Consider the following 16,579-nt stretch of genomic DNA (forward strand, 5'->3'; position numbering starts at 1 on the left):
TTTCCACCCCTCTCTTTCCTCTCTCTCCCTTCTCTCTTAGAAATCCTGATTTTTGCTTTTGTCCTTGACAAGAAATGCTCTCCTGTGATTTGTGTGCAAGGAAACTAACAATGCCCCCAAGTTATTCTTTCACATTCACATCACAGGTTAGCTTTGCCTGTTCTGGAACTTTCTATGAATGGAAGCCCACAGCATGTGCTCCTTGTGCCTGGGTGCCTTCATTCAGCACTGAGTCTGCATTCTTCCACGTGGTCGTGGGCACGTCAGCCCATTCCTTCTCCCTGCTGCGTGGCCTTCGGCTCCCTGGTGGCCCTCACCATCTGGCATCAGTGAGGACTAGGAGGCCCCCATCGCTCCACCTTCCTGTCCCACCTCAGCCATCTCTGGGGCCTTCAGCCTCCACACTGGTCTCCTGTAATCCACTGCCAGCAGGGGTCTTTCCAAAGCTCCACTCTCGACTGGACATCCCCTACTAAAAACCCTTCCACTTTTTTTAAAAAAATATGTTTTTAGTTGTAGATGGACACAATATCTTTATTTATTTATTTGTATGTGGTGCTGAGGATTGAACCCAGGGCCTCCCACGTGGGAGGCAGGCACTCTACCACTGAGCCCCAGCCCCAGCCCCAAACCCTTCCACTTGTGCATAGTTTTTAAATATCCCCCTCTACAAATTGCTTATTAATTACAAAGAGGAAAAATAGTAACTTTACAGAAGAGAACCTTGGCAGCCTCCACCTCCCCAAATAGTCAAGTTAACAATCGGCACAGTTGTCCCTTAAAATATCCACAGAGGATTGATCCCAGGGCCCCTGGCACACACCAAGACCCACTGATGCTCCAGTTCTGTTGTGTTGAGTGGCATAGTATTTGCAGATCCCCTGTGAGCGCCCTCCTGAATGCTTTAAATCATCTCTACACTCCTTATAATACCTCACACAATATCAATGCTAAGTATATTAGCTGTTACACTGAATTGTTTAAGGAATAGTGACCAAAAAAATCTCTGCATGTGTTCAGTACAAATGCAATTTTTTTTCAAATATTTTTGAGCTGCAGCTCATTGAATCTGTGGCTGCAGAACCACAGATACAAAGGGAGGGCTGACCGTAAGAGGCACAGCAACACGCTGTCACGCACCAAGTGCAACACAAGCTCACTTCTGTGATATTCCTGCCAAATATGCCTTGTAGGCATCTAATCATGAAAAAGCACCCAACACACCCAAATTAAGGGACATTGTACAAAACAATTAGCCTATAGTCCTCAAAAATGTCAATACCATGAAAGACAAAGAAAGACTTGGAAACTTTCTACATGGAGATCAAAGAGATAAAAACCGCACACAACATGCAATCCAGGAGTGGATCCTGCACCAGATAAAAATAAGGGGTATACTGTCACAATTTGACAATAACTGGCAAAATTTGAGTATGAACTGTGGATTACAGAATCATATTATTAGTGCTTCATTTCCTGATTTTCGTAACTAATGCAATCGACAGAACACACCTTTGTTCTAAAGAAATGCAAGAAATGTTTGTTTGTTTTTTTTTCCCTTGGTTTGGTTTGGTTTTGGCACCAGAGATTGAAGCCAGGGGCGCTTAACCACGGAGCCACAAGCCCAGCCCTTTTTTATTTTTCACTTTGTGAAAAGGTCTCACTAAGTTGCTTAGGGCCTCTCTAAATTGCTGAGGCTGGCTCTGAATTCGAGATCCTCCTGCCTCAGCCTCCTGAGCCACTGGGATTACGGGCACATACCATCACTCCCATATTCCACACTGAAGTATTCTGGGGTAATGAGGCACAATATCTCCAATTTACTCTCAAATTATTTAGGAAAGAAAGAAAGAAGCTGGGCCTGGTGGCACCTGCCTTGTAATTCCAACGACTCAGGAGGTTAAGGTAGGAGGATCACAAATTCAAAGCCTGTCTCAGCAATGTGGGGAGACCCTGCCTCAAAATTTTAAAAGGCTAGGAAGGCTTAGTGGTGAAACGCTCAGAAAGAGACTGTCCCATGCCTAAGGCCACACGGAATGTAAGAGGCCAACCCCAGGTCTGTCTGATTCTAAAGTGCCAGCTGAAGCTCTGTCCCCCAGAGGTCGAGTTCTGTGCAGTTTGGCTGTGAAAAGGACAAGCAATCGCTTCGGTCTTTGTGGGGTGTTTACAGTCAGAGTCTAAACTTGAGTTTAACTTTAGGGAAAAAAAAGACACTGCAGTCTGAAAATTGAGTTGCTTGGATTAAGGAACTGTAACTAAAAACAAAATAAAAATTAAAAATAAACCCCAACCCACTGATTACAATTAATAAGGAGGGTACCAAGATGTCACCAGGACACTCAGAGATTTATATTTCTTTTTTTTCTTCAGTACTTGGGATGAACCCATGTCTTTGTGCATGCTAGGCAAAGCTCTGTCACTGAGCCGTGTCCCCAGCCCTTTTTATTTTGTGACAGGATCTTGCTAAGTGACCCAAGCTGGCTTTGAACTTGTGGTTCTCTTACCTCTGCCTCCCAAGTAGATGGAATTACAAGCATGCTCCACCATGCCTGGCTGGGTTTGTATTTCTTTAAACCGTGCTCTAGGATCAAATAGTATAAGGACTAGAAATTTCCATCGGGGTCACTTGATCGAGCTTCTCTTTTCTCCCTTCTCCCATTTTACAGGTGAGGCCCCTGGGGCCAAAGTTATAGCCTAAAAGGCAACTTGGGGAGCCCAATATCCTGACCCCCCCCCAGATGGCTTGTGTGCTAACGTAGAAGGAGAAACTCGGGGAAGAAAGTTGTGAGAACAAGGTTTGGAGACAAACCAGAAGGTCCACTGCGCTCACCTCATAGTGGGGGTGTTCAAGGGGCACAGGTTCGAACTGAGGAAGGCTTTTGCTGAACCAGGTGGTGACCGGGCGCTGCATGTTGATGGCGAAGGGCTCAAAGCCTTCCTGGAGGCCACAGATGGCAAAGAATCGCAGGGAGCTCACATCCTGGCCCAGGTTTAGGTGGCCCACCTGGCCAGGCCCCAAGCTGCAGACCGGGAGGAAGCCTGGGGGGAGGAAATGAATGGGCAGGGGTGAGCAGTGGGCAAGGCGGGGCGGTCACCGGGGGAGGGGGGTACTATAAAAGGGATAAGAGCACCGGAGGCCGAAGGTTCACGGGAGGTTCAGGTGAGACGGAGGAAAAGCAGGCAGGCAGGTGAAGGGGTCTCACCTTCCCCAATCTCAATCTCCCGAAAGGCTGTCTCGGAGCCGGAGTCCGACATGAGGACCTTGCCATTGAGGGTAAAGATGATGGTGTTCTCCGTGAGGTCAATCATGCAGCCAACAACATCGCCTGACTGCCAGGGATGCCCAAACGGCTCACTGCCCAAGTGCCAGCGCTGGCCCTGTGAGGAGCCCAGAGAAGACCCGGTGCTAAGACACAGGGAACCGGAGGGAGGGGGAACAGGGAGAGGGTGACAGGCACAACACGTCAGGAAGGGGAAGGAGAGGCGCCGGTGCCCCCATCATCCCGACATCTGCATCCATGGTCCTTGGAATTGCCTTCCTCACTAATCTGTGTCTCGTCCCTTACACCTGGGTCTTGCTGTTTCCATGGCTAGGGCGATGGGGACCACCAAAGTGGTCATGAGGTGTTGGGAGCAGCAGCAAGTAAAGAAGGGAGAAATGAACCCGTCAGAGTCCTCCATACAGACCCATGTACACCCACATAAGTCCCCAGAAGAGATGGGTGAAGAATGATGGATGGGTGTACGGCAGATGGAAGTATGGATAGAAAGGTAAGGATCCATATAGGCTGATGGAGGGAAGGAAGAGAGTGTAAGTAGAAGTATAGATGGATAGACGATGAATGGATGGTTGGTTGAATGGATGGATGGATGAATAGATGGATGGATGGGTGGGTGGGTGAATGGATAGATGGATGGATGGATAGATAAATGGGTGAATGGGTATATGGTTGATTAAATGGATGTTTGGATGGAAAGATGGATGTATAGGTTGGTGGGTGGATAGATGGATGGATGGATAGATGGATAGATGGGTGGGTGGGTGGATGGTTGATTAAATGGATGGATGGATGGACAGATGGGTGAGTGAATGGATACGGAATCGGGGTGGATAGATGGATGAGCAGGTGGATGGATGAATGAGAAGGATGGAAGACGCAGGGATGGAGACAGAGTGAAGCAGAGATAGAGGCAGGGTTAGAGTGTAGGACTGTGGGAGGGACCACAGGGACTGGCAGAGTGGAGCCCAAGGAGGTACCCACGCGGTGCCCATTGAAGACGTAGGCCAGATCATCAGCTCCCAACTCTACGTCAGGCCGCAGCTCAGGTCTTGCCCAGCCCACTCGCATTTCGCCTGTGGTGACTGCCTCAAACTCGAAGTACCAGCGCCCACTCTGTACCGCATAGGATTTCTCCGCCCGGAAGATGCGCACCCGGTCCCAGCGAGACTGGCTCTCCACCTGACCTACAGATGAGGCCAGGCAAAGTCAGAAAGGCTGGGTAGAAAGTGGCGGTCAGTGGGAGAGACAGAGAAGGTGAGGGTGTTGGGAACAGGGAGAAGAGGGACAATTTCCTGGTGGTCGAGGAGAAGTGGAGAACCTCAGGAGTCAGAGGTGGGAAAGATCTATTGAGACAGACCCTCATCTTGTCAGTAGTCAGAGCTCTCAGCGAACAGAGTTGCCGACAGAGACACAAAAGGAGAAAGCTGGGTCCAGACCTGGTCAGGGGTTAGGGGTCAAGTGTCAGAATCAAGGGTTGAGAGCGGAACTGGGAATCAGAGTCAGAGTCAGGGTCAGGGGGGCTAGACATTGGGGTTGGGGCCAGGAGTTAAGAAATTGAAGGTCGGGGAGCATGGTCAGGGTCACAGGTCAAGGCTGGGATTGGAAATCAGTGAAAGGTCAGGGGTCAGTTAGAAGGAGGGCAGAGACTAAGTTCTTGATTGTGTGGCTCCATATTATGGTCGTAGTCCAGAGGTTAGAGGTTAGGGGTCAAAGGTGAAGGTCAGGAACTGGAGTCAGGGTTGGGTCAGCACTCACTGGTCTGACTTCTCAGTGTTATAGCCAAAGCCCAGGCAGGGACTGGGTCAGATCAAGGTCAGTGGTCAGATCAGGGTCAGGGTTTGGGTCAGAAGTAAGGGTCAAAGTTAAGGGGAAGGGTCAGCGCTCAATGACCTCCTGGTCACTCTGTTACAGATACGACTCATTCAGGTCAGAGAGCAGGAGTCAGGGCCAGGGTCAAGGCAGGAGTTAGGGTGGGAGCCAGGGTCAGCACTCACTGGGCTCCTGGTCAGGTGGCTCGATGTTGTAGCCGTAGCCCAGCAGGGTGCGCACTGCCTGGCAGAGGCTGTCTCGGTTGCTGCGCTTGGTGGCCTCGTCCAGCAGGCGGTAGGGCACGAGGCGAGGATTCCTGCGTGCAGGGATGTCCTGCACGGCGCTGTAGCTCCAGCCCTGGGCCACGCGGTCCCGTGCCCATACATTGTGACCATTCTCTGCCAGCCGATCCACGAGGGTCGTCTGTGCGGGTGTCAGCCGCACGTGGCTCAGGTCCAGTGGAGCCGGCTTGTACCCGTTGCTCATCATGTACCTGCGGGGGTAGCAGGCCACTGGGACGAGGCCCTCCTTCCCCTTTGGGGTCTGTGCGAGATCCTGACTTCTGACCCTTGGACCAGGTCCCCAGGATGCTTAGCCAAGGGCTTTGGAATTTCTGACCTTCGGTCTCTGCTATCAGGGTTCTAGCACTTTCTAGAATAAGCTTTGAGGTCCCTGAGCTCTGATTCTAGGACCCAAAGCAAGGGCTTTGCCAGCACTGATCTCTGACCTCTGTGACCTCTTCATTCTGATTCTAGGAGCTTTATTTCTGACCCTGAAACTCTTTGACCTATGACCTCCCGCTCTGAGGTTTCTTAGTTCTGGCCCAAGACCCAAACACCCAATCAGGACCTCTAATCTCTCACCTATTGCTCCGGAAACCTCTGGATTCTATCCTTCTGCCACTGATCCCTTGCCTCTAATGGAGGACGTCACCTCAGCTTTCTAGGGTCCCTGACCCTCCCCTCCGGCCCCTTCATCTCTGACCTCAGCCTCTCCACCAAGCCCTCCAGCCCCCCTCCCCACATCCCAACGCCCCCTCCACTCCCCAGACAGGCCGGGGGCCCGCTCACGTCTTGGGGAGCTTTGTCTTCTTGAGGTTGTCCTCGGCCTTCTCGTCGGCCATGCCCACGTGGCAACCCAGCGCCAGCAGAGTCCTAGTAGGGGCACAGGTGACACGGTCGTAGTTTACAGAGCTCCCTGCCCCGTCTCCTCCGCCTCTAGCTCTGCCTCTTGCTCCGCCTGTTGGGGTGTCTCTCCCCTGGCCCTTGGTCTCTCTGACGTCTGTTTGTCCCTGTCTCTTTCTTTCCGATTCTCTTTGACCACGTCCAGTTTCTCCTGTCTGCTTCTCTCTCTGTCCCTTTCTGTGTCTTTCTCCCTTTCCGTTGCTGACTTTCTCTCCCTTTTATTTTTTGAGACAGTGTCTTGCTGTGTTGCCAGGCCGACCTTGAACTCCTGGGCTCAAAAAGATCCTTCCGCCTCGGCCTCCCAAGTGCTGGGACTGTGGACGTGTGCCACCACGCCCAGCATGCTGCTGATTTTCTCTTGCTGGCTGTTTCCTTCCCCCTCTCTGTCACAATAACTGTCCCCTCTCAGTGTCTGTCTGTCTGCCTTCCTTTTCTCTGTCAGTCCTGATCTCGCTTTCCCGGCCTCTCCCTGACGTCCCCCCACCAGTGTTTGTTCCACCCCCTGCTCCCACTGGGTGCCCTCACTTGAGCGTCTCCCCTGACATCTGCAGGTTGTAGTTCCGCTCGGGCTCTGGAAGGCTGTGGAAGTCCACGAGACACGGGTGCAGCCTCTTGTTGTCATCCCGAACCTGGAGAAGCCCTGGCGTCAGCCTCTCGGGCTCCCTTCCCCCAACCCAGCACTCCCAGACCTCCCTGGACGGCCCACCCCTAGTTCTGCCGCCTGTAGCCAAGGACCCCCTGCTACCCTAAATCCCAGCCACCGGCCCTCTCCGCGGGCCGCCATTCCTGCCCCTCACCGGCCCGTAGGTCCAGCCCTGTTCGATGCGGGTCAGTGCCCAGAGCTCATGGATGTTCTCCGCCAGCTTCTCCCGAATGCGCTCCAGATGGGGAGGCAGCACAATCTGGGGACAGGAAGACATTCAAGGGGTTCCTGAGATCCCACCTCCACCTCCACCGCGACCTCTCTTCCCAAAACCGTGAGTCCTGGACAGGTCCCCTGCACCCCTTTTCTGGTGTTTAACAGCCCTGCCCCCAAGCCCTCATTTTGATTCCAGGATTAAAGCCCAATGACCAAGGATGTAGCATTATCAGAATTAAGGATTATTTGGGGACAGATCTGTCTCCCCTGTGGACTGGAAGCTCTATGGGGACAGGGCCTCAGCTACCTCACTCTCTCCCAAGTCCTCGGCCCCACCCAGCCCAGAGCCAGACCCTAACCCAGAGGGGGTGCTCAAGAAATGCCTGCGGAGCCCAGTGGGGTATCGCACGCCTGTAATCTCAGCAGCTCAGGAGGCTGAAGCAGGAGGATCACAAGTTCAAGGCCAGCCTTAGCAATTTAGGGAGGCCCTCAACAACTTAGTGAGCCCTGTCTCAAAATTAAACATAAAAAAGGGCTGGGGATGTGGCTCAGTGGTTAAGCGCCCCTGGGTTTAATCCTTGGTACCCCCTCCTCAAAAAAAGAACATGCAGAAATGTCTGCCAAATGAGTGGGTGAGTCCCTTTCCTTCTCTGTATAATGAGACTTGCCCCAATGCTTAAATCATAATACTTGCCTCATGAGGATTCAGAGAAACCATTTATGTAAACTACTCAATGTATACATAAATGCCTGGCACACAGTAGGTGCCTAATAAACATTGATGCTCTTGGTATTCTATAGGCAGGAAATAATGATGTTTCGGATCAGGGTGGGCTGCAGGGGGAAATGTGGGGTGGGAGGGCTAGCCAGGAGGTCAAGGGGACCACACGCTAGGTTGAGAGGTGGGGTGTGGTGGGAGGGAGAGGCGTCCAGGATGAGGCCCAGGGCTCCCTCCAGGGACAAGGGATGGTCAGGTCACCCCTGAGGTAATCTTACTGCCATTAATAATGACAAGTGACTGCAGTGGGTGCTCAGGACTATGCTAAGCTCTCAATCACAGTCCATCTGCCCTCCCATGGGGACATCCTTATAGGGAAAGTAGGAAGTCTGGACTGGATACAAGGATCATGAGAGGACTGAGAAGAGATTCCCCCCAAAACTGCAGTGGTTAAGACCTCAGGCATCGGAGTCAGAGCCCCTGAGTTCAAACCAGCCATGTGACTTGCACAGGATGGGGCGGGGGAACTACCAGGGATTGACCACTGAGCCACAGCCACATCCCCAGCCCTATTTTGTATTTTATTTAGAGACAGGGTCTCACAGAGTTGCTTAGCACCTTGCTTTTGCTGAGGCTGGCTTTGAAACTCTGATCCTCCTGCCTCAGCCTCCCGAGTTGCTGGGTTGCACAGGTTTCTTAGCCTCTCTGGGCCTTGCTTTACTCAACTATAAATTGGGGGCAATAACTGTTCTTTTTTATGGAGCCACGGAGAAGATTCCCTCCCTGTGGAAAGCTGGGATTCTGCCTTGAAAGAGTCCCTGGCCTCAGTTTTTCTCTCTGTTCAACAATGGGGTTCAACAAGGCCCTGGGTTCAATCCCCAGCACCACGCACACCCCAGCTCCCCACCTCTCTGACTCCTAAGAGAGCCTCCCTCACCAGAAGACCCTTGTAGGGAAGGCGGTACCTGGACAGTGTCCACAGGGCAGGGCACGAAGTCGGTGTGTGACAGGCAGCGGCTGGGGCCCACCAGGTGGGGGCCGCGGGGCCCTTCCCGACGGTACTCCTTGATGGGTTCAAGGTGGAGCCGCTCCCGAGGGAGCACGGCCTCGTGGCATGGGGCGTAGCCAGGAGGGGGGAGGAACTTGAATTCACCGTGGCGGCCACCAAGGAGGAACCGCACCCTGGAGGAGGAGAAGGGGATCGTGGGAGGGGACGAGGACAGTCCGTGATCAGGGGCGATCTGGAGTGATCCTGGGATCCATGGAGGGTTCTGAGGGAACCTGCGGCCCCTGCGCAGGCATAGGGCATGAGGTCATCTAGGATCAGAAATTCAAGTCTAGGGTCAAAGAGTATCACAAGAGAACGCCATGGAGGACCTAAAGGAAAGTGGGACCATCAGGGAGCCAAGGGTGGGAGGACCTGTTGCTAGGAGAGAAGAGTTCCCATTATTGCCAGGTCACGGGAAGGTCCTTTGGAGGAGTCCCCAGGTCACCAAAGCATCTGGGAATGTTAGAAGTTTTGGTGAGAACAAGAAGATGATGATTTAGGAGACACTGGGATTTGTTATAACCATTCCACTGAACGGACACTTGGAGAACTTGGGGTCACTGGGAAAGGACGGGGCCATTGAGAAGTCTTTGAATTAACTGGGCAGTGATTACTGGGCAAGTCGGGGGCTACTGGACCACCTTGGGGAGATGCTGGCATCACGAGAGGTTACTGAAAAAGGATGGAGCCATAAGGAGGGTCTGAGGTCATTGGGAGGCTATGGGAAGAGTCTTGGTCATTGGAGCATCTCTGGATGAGTTTGGGGTCACCAAAAGGTCACTGTAAGGTCTGGGGATACAGCTCAGTTGGTAGAGTGCTTGCCTAGCATGCACAAGGCCCTGGGTTCCATCCCAGCACCAGACACACACCAAAAAGGGTCTCTGTAAAATTATGGGGTCCCTTGAAGGCCATCGTAGAAACATGGGTTGGGAAGAATCTGAAGTCGTTAGGATTAATGACTTTCAAGTAAGGGCTTCTTGCCAGTCAGTCCTGAGGGTGATAGGCTGTGTCCTTGTCCCACAGGGTGACTTCAGAAGCCGTCTTGGGTCAGACCCCCAACCCAAGACAATTGGGGCAGGGGCAGGTCCTCACTTGACACCGGCGGAGAAGCTGACAACAGGGAAGAAGAGCCCGTCGAGGTTGAAGGCCTCGAAGACGCCCTGCACAGGACAGCCGTTGATGCGGAAGGAGATGGAGGGCACACTGAGGTCCAGACAGCAGCTGACCACATCCTCGGGGGCCAGGAGGTGCTGGCCTGGAGAAGACACCGGGCGTGCCACGTGTCCTGCACCAAGATCACCAGGGAGGGTTCAGAGGTCAGAGGTTCCATGGAACCAATGATATCAAGAAAAGAAATGGGGAAGTTAGGACGGAAGATCATGTAGGGACTGGAATTGGGAACCCCCCCCAGGGACAGGTGCTCCCATGGAGGGGCCCGTAGTCCCCCTGGAGTTAGGATGGCTGGGAGCCTGACAGCTGCGTGGTCAAAGTTCACCTGAGTTACAATTAGGAACCTTTGAGTACATGAGTCAAAGATCAGAGGTCATAACAATCTGAGCAATCTTCTGAGACCTCTAGGGTCAGAGGTCATGCCTCTTCTGAGGTCAGAGTTTTGGAAATCATGAGGAAACAGGTCAGGGTCAGGATTCTGGAAGCTCTAGGATGAGGGTTGGGGGAAATTAGGAATATGAGTCAAAAGTTCCTCTACTGGGGGTCAAGATCCTGAGACCCTCAAGGCACCTAGTCAGACTCTGGAAAATTCTAGGGTCAATAATCAGGGGTGAGGGTCACCTGGAAGCGTCTAGGTACCTGTCCAGAGATGCAGCCCGTCAAAGCCGTAGGAATAGAGGTCATCGCCGACCCCATTGCCGCCCCAGCCCTCGCCGCCCCCAGGGTAGGGGCTGTAGCCCTCAGTGAGGGCCCACCCCACCCGCAGGTGGGTGGCCTGAGCTGTCAGAAACGGAGCCACCTCGTCCACCATCACTTCAAAGTACCATTTGCCGTACTGCGTGGAGCCCTCTGCTCGGCCCACAAAGATGTTGGGGCGGATGCTGCAGGAGAGACAGAGAGGAGAGACAGGTGGTGAGGAGGGAAATAGGGAGACATACAGACAGAGAGCAATCAAAAGACAGAGACGAGAGATGGAAGAGAGCTAGGGATAAGAAGATGGAAGAGAAATAGGAACAGGCAAAGACAAAAAGAAAAAACATAGGCAGAGGCAGAAATGGAGCCCAGACGAGAGGAGTGGGGACCCAAGGGGGAACAGGGCCAGGTGGACTCCTGAGCAAGCGGTGACGGGAGAGGGACACCCACTTGGGGTGGAGTCTCTGGGTCAGGAAAAGGGTTGAGAGGGTCTGAGCCCAGGGTGAGGGGTTAGGAGCCACACCTGGTGACATAGTTGATGAGGTTTGTCTGTAGCAGAAGCTCACGACCAGGGAGCAAGTTCTCGGTAATGAGATCTTGGTTGGAGCGCACAGCCACACCATTGCACACACACAGGGAGCACAGCACATCCAGGACCTGGAGGTCAAGGTCAGAGGTAAAGGGGAGTCAGGGTACAGGCAGGGGAGATATAGGAAGACCTGGATGAGAAGTCAGAAGGCAAGAATGGTGCATCTGGACAGGGTATGAAATTTTTGCCTGAAAGGTGGTGAGAGTGGAAAGTCGGGGATCCCAGAGAAAGGGGTCAAAGTAGGCGGGAGAGACTGGATCACATGGGTTGAGACAAGGCATCAGCAGTGTAAGAAAGGATAGACTGGAATCATGAAGAAAGAGGTCAAAGGGTCAGTGAGAGACACAAAAACCAAGATGTGATTTTGGATCAGCAAACGTGTTATCTTCAGAGGTCAGTAGACATGGAAATGTGTGCAATGGTCAGGAATCATGCAGTAGGAACTGGCAGGGCCTATAGCAAACTACAGAGAATATATGCAGCCCATTTAATGGCTATATAATTTGAAATTTTTAAAGACATTTCAGAGCCTGGCCGTGTAGTGAATACGCGTAATCCCAGCCACTTGGGAGGCTGAGGCAGGAGGATCATGAGTTCAAGGCCAGCTCCAGCAACTTAGTGAGGCTTATGCAATTTAACAAGACCCTGTCTCAAAATAAAAAATAAAAAAGGGCTGGGGTGTGGCTCAGTGATAAAGTGCCTCTAGGTTCAATTATCAATTAAAAGCCAGTAGTTTGAACCCCTTCCGCGGAGATGGAGGCATGTGAGTGGAGTCCAGGTAAGAGATGAGAAGGAGGAGTGGAACCCGGGAGCCACTGGGAGAGGTCAGGGTTCTGAGGTCAGGAGGACAGGCTGACCTTGTGGTTCCTCCCGTGCTTGTCCAGGAGGGAGATGATGGACTTGATGTGGTTCTCCTGGATGATGTTCAGGACCTCGGGACTCTCAATCAGGACACAGTACAGCACCTCCAGGATGCCTGTCCGGGTGACAGTGGGAAGACATGAGGCAGTGCGCTCTCCCCTCCCTGACCCCCGTCCCACTCCCTGCGTTCTCCTACCAGACGAGGCCTCCAGCCGATCCAGCTTGCTGACCAGCCAGTCCAGGTTCGTGGAGAAGAGGGCACAGTTGGTCCGATTGCCACGGATCAGAGAAGCTGAGGATGGAAGAAGGGTCAGGCCCAAAAGGATTGGGGATCTGGGGTGCTCTTGGGGAAGTTAGGACGGAAGTCCCTTACCCAGGAGTTCATAGAGCAAGTTCACAATCTCTTTCCAGGACTCAGCTGCCTCCTCCCCTGCATATTCGGCAAAGTGGGCAGCCGTGGTGTAGACATTTAGGCGGTCGATGCAATTCAGGACCAGGGAGAGCATCCCCTGGGGCAGGGAACACAGGGGTGATCACAACCGGTGTCCCAGGCCCTCCCTTCCTTTTCTTTCTTGGATTTACTAATTCATATCCCTTCAACAGCTGATGGCTGGCTATTTTCTCCCTGATTAGAAGCCGGCCCCTTTAACCCCATATCCCCTTTCAGTCCCATTATCCTCCCCTCCGCCTTGGCTCCTCTCTGCCTCTGTCATCAGCATAGCATGCCCTTACTAACATCAGGGCTGAATTTGTGCTTTCCCTCCCTCCTTTCTGTCCCTGTGGCTTGCTTCCAAGCAGCCCACAGTTTTGCCTGCTGCTGAACTTGGGACATACAGAAGGTATTCTTTAGCTCAATGGCTGCATGCGGCTGAAACTGAAACTCGGTTTTATCCAAATTTGAGACATCCACTGGAGATCTTGGAACATATCCTCTGCAGATAAGGGAGGACAACTGTGGCTACATCTAGAAACCCCTGTCGTTAGTAAGAGAAGCAGAGCTTCATGGCAGAGAGTATGGCGGTGTTGGAGTCTCACAGACTGCTTTCATCTCCCTGAGCTTCAGGAAACCCATCTATAATATGGGAATTACAATCCCCGCACGGGATCATTGGGAGAATGACGTGGCTATAGAGCCTTTATCACGTAGTAAGGAATAAATCCAAGGTAAAATAACCACTAATGCTTACGTAGCATCTACGCTACTAGAATTGTTCTAAGCACCTGCATATATTGTGGTAATTCTATCCTGAGGTAGCTTTGTTATCATTACTATTATGAATGGACATGCTCCCTCCACTAAAGAAGGCATCAGATGCCCAGGCCTTTGGCCAGACTCGCCGCCACTCAGACCCCTGGCGGGTAGGAGCCGGGCACACCCCTTCCCTTAGTGTTCTTCTAACAAACTTCCAGCTCCAGACCCAGGTGAGGCCCCTCCTATGCTCTCTTCCTTGCTGCCCAAGAACAGCCTCTGACCCTGTGCCCCCCGACCCTTCTGACCCTGTCCCCACAGACAGCCCCCAGAGCCGCAGCCCCACCCACTCAGCGTCTCCTTCTCCCCAGCCTCCCCTGCCAGGCCTGACACAGGCCCCGCCCCTCACCTCTCTCAGCCCTCCCTCAGTCCCGCCCACAACTCAGTCCCGCCCCCGAGGCCACGCCCCTAGGGTTGGCTCAGGCGGAGACGTTCCTTGCGCTCCTCCCAGGTCCCACCCCGCTGTCTGACTCCCGGTCCCCTGTCACTCAGGCCCTTGCCGCAGCTCCGCCCAGGCCACGCCCCCGTGCCCACAGACCCCGCCCCTCCTACGGTGCGGTCCCACCTCCTCCTGGAAGAGGCTCTGGCGGTTGCGCAGGCTGCGCAGCTTGCTCTGCTTTTCTTCGTGCTGCAGCTCCTCAGAGGGCGGCTCGAAGTAACCGATGAGGTCCTGCAGGCTCAGGATGACTCCCTCGATGGGCAGCGCCGAGCCAGCCGGCGGCCCTGAACCCCGGGGCTTCCCGCTGAAGCTGTCCAGGCCCCTGAGGGGACCACCAATTGTCAGCCAGGGCCCCATCTCCGACTGTCACCACCCCACCCTGCAGGACTAGCCTGGACTCCTGCTTCGCAGAGGGGGTGAGGAAGACAGAGACAGAGAAAAGCCTCACGGGGCAAACAAGGACAGAGCTGGGACGGGGACTCACTCCTACGGAGACACAGGGGGTGATGGAAAGAGCTGGGGAGGTCCAGGATCAAGCGTCTGGGTGTCAGAGGTGATGATCACGAGGGTGAGGTCAAAGGTCATGGTTGTCTATGTCAGATTAGGGGACAGGGGTTTAGGGATTAGGGGCCAGTGCATGTCGGACAGGGTGGTGGATCCAGAGGCCTGGAGATTACAGTCAGGTGCATGACCACCAGGAGCTGGGCCGCTGGGCAGGGCAGCGTGGCTTACTTGATGAACTGGTTGTACAGGCCAGCAGTGCTGTGGATCATGCGGGCAGCCTGGGACTCCTCCTGTTGGCACCGGGTCAGTGACAGTGCATCGTCCATGTGGCCCTCCTGGTGCAGCATGGCCTGGGTGTGCAGAGGTCAGAAGGGGATCAGCCACCCAGGGCCATGACCCACAGGCCTCTGCCCAGAGTTGAGTCCCACAGCTGCCCCCCATGCCACAGAATCTCTCGGCAAATCTGCCCCGTGTTTCTATTCCCCTTCATCTGTCTTTCCTTTCCTCTCTCTTGGTCCTCCCCAACTCCTCTGTCTCTCCCTGTCTCCGTCTGTCTCTCCCTCTACCCCACACTCTCTCTCCCTGCCTCTCCCTCTCTTCTCTATTCCCCATCTCTTTCCCTTCCTCCTTGTGATTCCGTCTGGTCTACTCTGTCTCTCTGCATCCCCGTGCCTGTTACTGACTTAACACCCTCCCTCAGAAAGCTCTAATGTCACCCCAAACTTCATATATCCCAGCCGACCTCCCAGACCTCATCCAAACCCATGAGTGTACATAACATCCACCTGCTGCCAACTCCCACATGTCCCCCTTGGTCCAGTCCTATCTACATCCTCAGCTTTTATGTCCAAACAAGTATCATTTTGTGTATGTGTGCGCTCACTTGCACACTCACGCCCACACACACACACCACATACATATATATATATATGTGTGTATATTTTCTATATCTCCTTCCTTTTTGGTCTTTCTCAGCCTATTTTCCCCTCTTAGTCTCTGCCTTTCTCTCAGTTCCATCCTCAAACTCCTGGAGGGAGGCTCAAGCATGACCACCCAGCCCCCTTCCACCCCTACCTGAGCCCCACCCTTGCCCGTGCCGGGAGCTCACCTTCTTCTTGAGCACGCCGAGCCTCAGGGCCTTGGGGTCTGGGGCTGCGTAGGTGAGCCACAGGCCCGAGGCCACGTGCTGCACAAAGCACAGTGACTCCCCATACTTGATCTCGGGAGGGCCCATGCCCTCCACATCCCGCTTGGGGGCCACATCCAGCTTCTCCTGCAGGGGCAGGGGACAGGGGTCAGCCCCATCTGCCTGTGTGTTTAATGGAGGAGCCCCCCAGAGACTGGGGAGCGGAGGTTGGGGTGGAGATCAGAGCTCCAGGTGAGAGAGGGCACCCTGACCCCCACGGACCTTGGAGATGCGGAAACAGAAGGAGGTGGCTTTGGTGTGAGCTTTGCTGGCATCCACCACCACCAGGCCCTGGTCCTCAGTGAGTGCCAGGTAGCGCCCAGTGGTAACGTGCCGGATTCGCAGCGGCTGGCCCCAGCGCAGGTGACTCCCACTCCAGCTGTGGAGGGTGAGGGGAATCAGAGGACGCCCCAACCCTCCCATGGACACCACAGTCTTGGTCTAAACCTCCCTAAGCCCCTGACACCCTTCTGGGGTTCCCTGAACCTTTCTTGAGACTCTCAAATCTTGCACCCCCCCTCAGTCCTATCTGAAGAACTGCAATCCTCCCCCAAGCCCTCAAAGATTCCTCGGGGCTCCCCAGATGTCTCCAGTGCCCCTCTCCATTCTCCACTCAAGACCCCTAATCTTTTCCCCGGCAATCCCCCCAACCCCCTAAGACCTCTTTTTTGTCCAGGACTCCAGGATCCCAGAGGACCTCCATCTCTCTTTTGATCTCCCCAGCCCTTCCCTCCTCCCCTCCTCCACACCTGATTCTCAGGGGCTCCAGCCTCCAGAGGGACCGGGCGTGGGTGCACACAGAGCCTCCTTCGTAATAGACAAGTCTAGGGACAGGAAAGAGTAAGGTCAGGAGTTCAGGCTCCAGTCTCCGAGAGTCCGGTCCTTAATCCCATTCATAGGGTCTGCTATAGTTTGGATCTTGAACATTCTCCAAAGACCCACATGTTCAAGATTTGGTCCCCAGACTATGACGCTATTGGAAGATGAT

The 16,579-nt window shown here is 53.8% G+C and overlaps 1 protein-coding gene across 1 annotated transcript in view; it reads right to left on the reverse strand.

The window, feature by feature from the left end:
• Ryr1 (ryanodine receptor 1) overlaps positions 1 to 16,579 on the reverse strand; it is a 111,893-nt gene that overhangs the window by 83,679 nt on the left and 11,635 nt on the right. The window contains 19 exon segments of the mRNA XM_078032113.1: positions 2,831 to 3,039; positions 3,204 to 3,378; positions 4,263 to 4,465; positions 5,276 to 5,583; positions 6,161 to 6,244; positions 6,800 to 6,903; positions 7,072 to 7,176; positions 8,817 to 9,033; positions 9,992 to 10,184; positions 10,709 to 10,950; positions 11,286 to 11,419; positions 12,209 to 12,327; positions 12,409 to 12,504; positions 12,586 to 12,721; positions 14,027 to 14,222; positions 14,633 to 14,754; positions 15,514 to 15,678; positions 15,814 to 15,970; positions 16,341 to 16,415. Of these exon segments, the coding sequence (XP_077888239.1) occupies positions 2,831 to 3,039; positions 3,204 to 3,378; positions 4,263 to 4,465; positions 5,276 to 5,583; positions 6,161 to 6,244; positions 6,800 to 6,903; positions 7,072 to 7,176; positions 8,817 to 9,033; positions 9,992 to 10,184; positions 10,709 to 10,950; positions 11,286 to 11,419; positions 12,209 to 12,327; positions 12,409 to 12,504; positions 12,586 to 12,721; positions 14,027 to 14,222; positions 14,633 to 14,754; positions 15,514 to 15,678; positions 15,814 to 15,970; positions 16,341 to 16,415 (3,040 nt within the window).

The sequence above is a fragment of the Ictidomys tridecemlineatus genome, chromosome 15, assembly GCF_052094955.1.
Source record: "Ictidomys tridecemlineatus isolate mIctTri1 chromosome 15, mIctTri1.hap1, whole genome shotgun sequence".
NCBI lineage: Eukaryota > Metazoa > Chordata > Mammalia > Rodentia > Sciuridae > Ictidomys > Ictidomys tridecemlineatus.